The sequence below is a fragment of the Ovis aries genome, chromosome 22, assembly GCF_016772045.2.
Source record: "Ovis aries strain OAR_USU_Benz2616 breed Rambouillet chromosome 22, ARS-UI_Ramb_v3.0, whole genome shotgun sequence".
Classification (NCBI taxonomy): domain Eukaryota; kingdom Metazoa; phylum Chordata; class Mammalia; order Artiodactyla; family Bovidae; genus Ovis; species Ovis aries.
In genome coordinates, this window is record NC_056075.1 from 20,822,080 (window position 1) to 20,830,792 (window position 8,713).

At 40.4% G+C, this 8,713-nt stretch overlaps 1 protein-coding gene and 1 pseudogene across 1 annotated transcript in view; both read right to left on the reverse strand.

Annotated features, from left to right (window-relative positions):
• LOC101120535 (cytochrome P450 2C23-like) overlaps window positions 1-5,362 on the reverse strand; it is a 29,572-nt gene extending 24,210 nt beyond the window's left edge. The window contains 2 exon segments of the mRNA XM_004020107.6: window positions 3,007-3,169; window positions 5,156-5,362. Coding sequence (XP_004020156.2) covers window positions 3,007-3,169; window positions 5,156-5,338 — 346 coding nt within the window. The 5' untranslated portion in view covers window positions 5,339-5,362.
• A 1,085-nt stretch (window positions 5,363-6,447) lies between these two features.
• Window positions 6,448-7,935, reverse strand: LOC101120790 (synaptojanin-2-binding protein-like; annotated as a pseudogene).
• Window positions 7,936-8,713: the final 778 nt, after the last annotated feature.

Sequence of the window (8,713 nt, forward strand, 5' to 3'; positions counted from 1 at the left end):
GAAAGTGAGGAGGAACTAAAAAGCCTCTTGATGAAAGTGAAAGAGGAGAGTGAAAAAGTTGGCTTGAATCTCAACATTCAGAAAACTAAGATCATGGCACCCAGTTCCATCACTTCATGGCAAATAGATGGGGAAACAGTGGAAATAGTGGCTGACTTTATTTTTTGGGGCTCCAAAATCACTGCAGATGGTGATGGCAGCCACAAAATTAAAAGACGCTTACTCCTTGAAAGGAAAGTTATGATAAGCCTAGACAGCATATTAAAAAGCAGAGGCATTACTTTGTCAACAAAGGTCTGTCTAGCCAAGGCTATGGTTTTTCCAGTAGTCAGGTATGGGTGTGAGAGTTGAACTCTGAAGAAAGCTGAGCGCTAAAGAATTGATGCTTTTGAACTGTGGTGTTGGAGAAGACTCTTGAGAGTCCCTTGGACTGCAAGGAGATCCAACCAGTCCATCCTAAAGGAGATAAGTCCTGGATGTTCATTGGGAGGACTGATGCTGAAGCTGAAACTCCAATACTTTGGCCACCTCATGCGAAGAGTTGACTCATTGGAGAAGACTCTGATGCTGGGAGGGATTGGGGGCAGGAGGAAAAGGGGACAACCGAGGATGCGATGGCTGAATGGCATCACCAACTCAATGAACATGAGTCTGAGTGAACTCCGGGAGTTGGTGATGGACAGGGAGGCCTGGCATGCTGTGGTTCATGGGGTCTCCAAAGAGCTGGACACGACTGAGCAACTGAACTGAACTGAACTGAGCTCAATCCAGCCCAATAAGGGCATCCAGTTAAAAATTAATTTCAGGGTTTCCCTGGTGGTAGTGGTAAAGAGTCTGCCCGCCAATGCTGGAGACATGGGTTCAATCCCTAGCAGGGATATATCCCACATGGCACAGAACAAAAAATCCCATGCACCACAAGTATTGAGCCTGTGCCCAAGAGACCAGGACCTGCAACTACTGAGCCCACATGGCGCAACTACAGAAGTCTGCGTGCCCCAGAGCCCGTGCTCCCCAACAAGAGAAGCCACTGCTATGCGAAGCCCACACACCACAACTAGGAGCAGCCCCACTTGCTGCAACTAGGGAAAAGCCTGCACAGCAGTGAAGACTCTGCAGATACAAATATAAAGAAACAAAAAATTAATTCCAAAGCTCACACACAGCCAGCGTCATCAACTTGTTTTTTAAAAAAAGGGAAGAAATAGAGGGAAGGTTTAGTTGTTTCTTTAGGTAAGCATGTATATCTACTGTAAGAGAGATTAAAAATTGTTTCTTTTTCATCACTTAGTACACTGCATAATATTTAATTAATTATTCATAAATATGCTTTGAAAAGACTTAAGTTTCTATTTCTTTGGGGCTTGCAATTTTACAATTTTAAATGGATGAGAGGAGGTTTTCAGGCTGTCCTAGGTTTTTTTAATTGTGTAATACGTCATATGTCTAAGTTTTGAAACATAGTAAGAAAATAATTATCTGTGAGCCTGTTGTCCCACTGAAGAACTTGAGCTTGACTAAGTACCATTGTAGCTCTGTGTGTTACCGCTCTGATCTTACCACCCTCTCTCCACCCCCTCACTCCCACCTCTCCACCCCTCCACCAACCCCAAACCAGGAGCTGACATTGAAAACACAGTAATTTCTGTACCTAGTCATCTGTTTGTTGTTGCTGCCACTATGCCACCGCAATCTTTGTACCCTGTGAAATGACACCCTAAGCATGGCTCTCTAAATCCTAAGACCTTTGGGTAACAACTGTTATTTTCAAAATGTTCCCAGATTGCTTTTTTAAAAATCACAATCATATTTGCAGATTTACCTTAAAGGGAACTTGGAGTCTGTTTTTGATGTTTATCTCAATAGAATTATCAGAGTATCTGTTGTACCAAAAAAAAAAAAAATCTGTTTTTTGTCCCCATTCATGGGACACAGCTTCTAAATCCTTGGATTTTCCCACTTCTAACACAGAAGTTTGTTGTTCATGCTGAGCCTCTGGGATCACACTTGAGTTTATGATAAAGAGGTGACTCATGGTAGATTCCTAAACAGTGTCGAGATGGAGTTGGCCATGCCAGAAAGATGAACTTGGTATTTAGAGAACTGAAGCTTTCACCCAAGTGATATCGGCCAGACCTTAGGGCTTTCAAGGAATGGAAGAAGCTAGAGACTGAGTTCTATCAGATGGCCAATCAATCAATCAACTGTGCTCAAGTAATGAAGTTCCAGTGAAAACCTCCAGACACCAAAGCTCTGATGAGATTCTGGGTTGGTGAATATACCAACACATTGAATGGGTAACGCATTCTGATTCCTTGCAAGAGAATATAGATGCTCTGCATTTGGGGCACTCCTAAACCTTGTCCCACACGTCTCTCCATTTGTAGCTTTCATATGTAATAGAATTGTGGTTGTAAGTATAGCATCTTCCTGAGTTCTGTTGAGTCATTCAAGTGAATTATTGAACCTAGCGGGTCATGGAAACCCTGCATTTTTAGCCAGCTGGTTATAAGTGTGGGTAATCTGGAGACCCCTGGACTTGTGGCTGACATCAGAAGCGAGGGTAGTCTTTTGGAGAATGATGCCCTTAACGTAAGGCTTACCAGGTGGTCACTAGTGGTAGAGAAACTGCCTGCCATTGTAGGAGACATAAGAGACCTGGGTTTGACTCCTGTGTCGGGAAGATCCCCTGGAGAAGGGCATGGCAACCCACTCCAGTATTCTTGGCTGGGGAATTCCATGAACAGAGAAGTCTAGCAGGCCACAGTCCATAGGGTCACAAAAAACGGGACATGACTGAAGTGACTTAGCATGCGCGTGCACACGCACACACACAGAGACACACACACACTTAACGTATGGAGTATGGACTAACTCTGAGTAGTCAGTATCTGAATTGCAGTGCAGTACTGCAGCATCTAATTTATCGCTTGTTGCAAAATAGATACTCATTAGGTTAATCACACTTTTTTGCTAAAAAGAATTAACTTGTATTTTGAAACATACCATATCCTCTCTGGGTATCGTCAATAATAGGAATATGTGCTCTGCCAAGGAATTCATCACCTTGGTCAATTAGAGCTTCCTTCGCCGCCTCATATCCATGTAAGACCACCGTGGTCTGGGATCCAAGGTACAGAGTGTAAACAGGGCCATATTGTTTGGCCAACTGTAAAGAGATGCAAACAACTATAAGGGCTATTGTGAAATCTCTCCATTGGAGGCTTCGGTGAGAATTAACTAATGATTCACACGTAGCTTAGACTTTGCTTCATTAAGTTCCTTTCAGTAATTTAACCTGGGCTACAGTCATGGATTCATTCTTTCCTTCATCTATACATGCAACCATTGAGCAATATAAATATTCACTAAGCAATTATATTCTGTCAGACATTGTGCCAGGAACCCTCACGGAACTTACAGTCTAGTGGAAGTAACAGGCATAAAACAAGCTACATTTGCAATACAAGCTGCACATGATTCTATGAAAGTGGTAAAGAATGTACTTATGCTAGATGATAATGGGAAAACTTGATAAAATAGATGAAAATTCTATGAGGAGGTGATGTTTAAGATAAAACTAAAGATGAGAAAGAAGCAGACATGATAAGAGAAAGAGAGCTTACTTAGTAGGTATTAAAAAGAATGAAATCTATATATTTATGATAGCATTGTGTCAAGGGGAAAAATAGAGTACTAAAACAGCTGCCAGCTAGGGATTCATTTTCAAATGTATTTTACATCCATGCATGTGAATTTAAAGTAGCCATTTGAAAGTACTTATGTGAAGATGTATGATGGTACGGAAACGTGTTCATGTTCTAAATAGTTGAAAACAAATAAAATTACATTTAAAGATCCATACGTGTATTACAACCTTCCACTTTTTTAAGTAAAATTCTTAAATGGCAAAACTTACTGAAATTGCCACCTCTTTTCTTTCTGCCATTCCTACACTTTTAAAAACTTACACTTAAATGGTAGAGAATTTTGCCACTTTATTTTCTCTGTCCAAGGAAAATGAAACTATTTTCTTGGTTCCTCTGACAGAGTGTCTCTCTGTATTTTGGGGCACAAAATATCAGGCCCTTGTCTTCCAACCTCACCCTCAGCTGATGATGTTGCTCCCTATTTCACAGAGATAATAGAAATAATAGAAGAGATTGTCCGTGTGCTTCTACCATAGCTTCTTGGTCACTTGAATCTGTACCCACACACATAGTTTTCTGTTCATATAAATGACTCTCCATGCTCCAAAAGAGGCCCAATTCTCCAGCTTATGCCCTGGATTCCATTCCCTTTTAGCTATGGCAACTTGACTTTCCTTTTTTACAGCAATGTTGAACATCACCCTATTTCTCTTCCTCCCCCAGTCCCTGGCAACCACCATTCTACTCCCTACTTCTGTGACTCTTTTAGAGTCCCCATGTGAGTGAGTTCATACAGTATTTGTCCTTCTGTGTCTGGCTTCTATAATTTAGGATATCCTCCAGGTTCATCCATGTTGTTGTCAGTGACAGGATTTCCTCCTTCATTAAGGGGAAATAATATTCCTCTGTGTGTGTGTGTGTGTGTGTGTGTGTGCACATCGTACTTTCTTTATTCATTGGTCAGAGGACAGTAATTAGGGACTTTTTGGAGAATGTATACTTGCACAGTGAACTCAAAGGAGTGAATGTCAGTCAGGGAGCAGAGCTGAGTTGTGTCAGAGCAAGACATGAGGATCGCTCTTCAAAAGGAGGATCACAAATTATCCCATAGATTAGTCTGAAATAGTAATAATAATATAAAAAGACATTATTTAGTTTTTTTTTTTTTTTTTACATTTGCTTGTCTTTTGGTTCGTGTTATATGCAGAGAGGATTAGAAGACTTTTGGTTAAAATATGTTCTGACTTCAGAATTTTCCCATTCACTGGAATTCAATTCTCAGGTCAGGTTAACACACTTGACTATCACCTCTAAAGTGATCCAATTCAGAAAAAAATAAAGGGGGTGGGGGAGAACATCTGTCTTGTAATACTCAAATAGATACACCAAAGTGACTTAGCAGTGAGTAAAACTATTAATAAGAAAACTTAAAGATGACACAAAAATAATCTGAAGCTGACCCCCCTCCATCTGGAGACGACCAGCCCCTAATAAAACCCCCTTACCTTGGAAAGAGATGCAGGGATGTCCTTGAGGTTTAGTTGCATCAGATTCCCAATGATGGGAAGCGGAGCTGGACCAGGAGGGAGCTTTCCCAAACCTTTGTGACTTTTCTTCCACACAAAAAGAAAAACCAGGCAAGTGACACAAATCACAAGAGCAAGAGTAGTGATTTCCAGTCGTTCCATCTTGGTTACTCGGTGTTACTAACTGTTTGGGTTGCTTGTTAGCAAAGTCTTGTACATACTCAGGTTATGATTTATAAGTTAAGGGCTGGACTTAGGAAACAAACAACCTGGAACTGCTTTTGGCCATATTTACCTTCCTGAAGCTTGATATTGGGATGGATTCATATCTTTCCTACCTCTCATTCACAAAATCTGCAATTTTTGACTTTTAAAGCCTCTTCATTACATGTACTATTTCCTTTCAGCACTAACGATACATAACTATAAAGCTGGGGGATTTAGAGGTACAAACTATTAGGTATAAAATAAACTACAAAGACGTATGGTACAACATGGAGAATATAGCCAATATTTTATAACTATAAAAAGCATAACCCTTGAAATTTGCAAACCACTATATTGTATGCCTATAATAAATAATATTGTATAGCAACTATACTTCAATAATTTTTAAAAAGCTAACCAAATTTTTAAATTGCAGTCTATGATTGTTTTTAAAGTGTTAAACTAACCTTATATTCCTAGGATGGACAGCTCTTCTTTCTCATGATATAGTAAAACATTTTTATTTTCTGAATTTGATAGGCCATTACTTTGTTATGGATTTCTGTACTTATGTACATGTAGACTATTGGTTTGCAATTCTGTTCTCTGTAATGTGTTTGTCTGGTTTTAACATCAGATTTTTGATAGCCAGATAAAGTAATTTGGCAAATATTCCATGTTTTTCTTTTTAATAAATGAGTTTTTAAAGTTTTAATTAAAAGATTCATGTTATTTTTCCTAAAAAGTTTGATAAAATACTACAGTGAAACAATCTGGTGCTTTCCTTGTGGGAAATTTCTTTAAGAGAAAAATCCTTTTTTCCTTTTATTACAGCTGGCGTTTGACGCACACCAGATAATAAAAAAAGGAATACTGCAGGGTGATGGGAAGACTGGACCTTTCCCATTTTTGAAAGCTGAACTTTTATTGGCGGTCCTAGTAAAATATATAACTCTCTTTTCTAGGCAAGTCCTTCTTTCAGGTTTCCTTCAAACAATGCCTTTACTCTCCCATAAGAATATGAGGATTCAGAGATTTTGAATAGGAAGATTCTCGTTGGGTAGCAGTCTCTTTAAATCATGAGCTGGCTATGTAGAGGGAAAGTTATGGAAGACTGGCAGGAGAGGAGGGTGAGAGAAAGAGAGAAATGTGTCTTCTCTGGGAACACTGGAAGAAAGCAAGTTTTTCAAAGTTATTGCTGGTATCTTGTGAAGGCCCAGGTTGCCACCATGGTGAGGGCAAAGGCACCAGCACCACAGTTATGGTAATACCACTTGGCTCCCCTTCACCTTGAGGTCCTATGCGCCCATTCTGGTTCCAAATAGGAAAAGGAGTACATCAAGGCTGTATATTGTCACCCTGCTTATTTAACTTATATGAAGAGCACATCATGAGAAACGCTGGGCTGGAAGAAGCACAAGCTGGAATCAAGATTGCCGGGAGAAATATCAGTAACCTCAGATATGCAGATGACACCACCCTTATGGCAGAAAGTGAAGAGGAACTAAAAGCCTCTTGATGAAAGTGAAAGAAGAGAGTGAAAAAGTTGGCTTCAAGCTCAACATTCAGAAAACGAAGATTATGGCATCTGGTCTCATCACTTCATGGGAAATAGATGGGGAAACAGTGAAAACAGTGTCAGACTTTATTTTTTGGGGCTCCAAGATCACTGCAGATGGTGACTGCAGCCATGAAATTGAAAGACGCTTACTCCTTGGAAGGAAAGTTATGACCAACCTAGATAGCATATTCAAAAGCAGAGACATTACTTTGCCAACTAAGGTCCGTCTAGTCAAGGCTATTGTTTTTCCAGTGGTCACTTATGGATGTGAGTTGGACTGTGAAGAAAGCTGAGCGCCGAAGAATTGATGCTTTTGGACTGTGGTGTTGGAGAAGACTCTTGAGAGTCCCTTGGACTGCAAGGAGATCCAACCAGTCCATTCTGAAGGAGATCAGTCCTGGAGATCAGGACTGAAGCTGAAGCTGAAGCTGAAACTCCAGTACTTTGGCCACCTCATGTGAAGAGTTGACTCACTGGAAAAGACCCTGATGCTGGGAGGGATTGGGGGCAGGAGAAGGGGACGACAGAGGATGAGGTGGCTGGATGGCACCACTGACTTGATGCACATGAGTCTGGGTGAACTCCGGGAATTGGCGATGAACAGGGAAGCCTGGCGTGCTGCGATTCATGGGGTCACAAAGAGTCGGACATGACTGAGCGACTGAACTAAACTGGTCCCATTCTGCACCTGTAACCTGTGCTGCACTCTCATGGACACAGCATAGCCTGCATTATGGAAAAGGTCTATGGCATCATGGTGCAGCAGATTCTTTAGGTCTCGGCCATTGACCGAGCAGATCTTATCACCCTCCTGGAGCCACCCATCCAGGGCCACAGCCCTGTTCTCTTTGATGTGGCTGATGAAGATGCTACTGTCATTGGAGACATACTGCTGATCTGTCCTACCGATGATGTTGAAGCCCAGGCCTGATGGTCCTCTAGTAAGACTGATCTCTTCCTCAGTAACCAAGTAATCTGCTCTTCTGTTCATAGTGAGGACTGGCACAGGTGAAGGTGAGAATCACTCCTGGCAGGAGTCACAACACCGCACTTTTGGTTTCATCAGCCCACGAACCAGTAAAGGGCCTTGTGGGAAAATTTTTGTTAATATAGCTAATTTTTTTTTTAAGTTCTAGAAATGGATAATGGTGATGATTGTACAAAGTTGTGATTGTGCTTAATGCCACTGACCCGTACGTTTTAAAATGTTAAAATGATATACTTTATGTATATTTAACCATAATAAAATGGTTACCTAGTTGGTAGTTGATAACTGTTCTCATTTGTATTTGTATTTAAGATAATTAATGCTTTGCTGATTTATTCTTTGAGATAAATCTTACTATTAATAGCAATGTCTCAGAATCTAGACATTATTTTATGGCAAATTTGTTATAATAAATCTTTTTCAAAATCTAAAGAAATCTACTGTTTCCTACTATATATTATAGAAAACAATAGAACCATTTTATTCATTGCAAGTAATTTCCAAAAGCCAACCCCAGTCCAAACAGATAGGAATTAGGTTTCCTTTCTTGATGGGGAAGTGGTAGTGGGCACACTACAGAAGAGAATGAGGGGTGAAAGATAGGGTTGTGGTTCATTCTAGGAAATGCAATCTGCCCTCAACAAGCAGGTGGAAGAGGAAAGTATCACCTTTGCACTGATGTAGGAAAACCTGAGGAAAAGAAGTGGGAGCCAAGTTAGCACTAAAATTCATTAAATTGTTTCAACTTTACTATTTTTCACTAATTCCAGAACTCTATTTT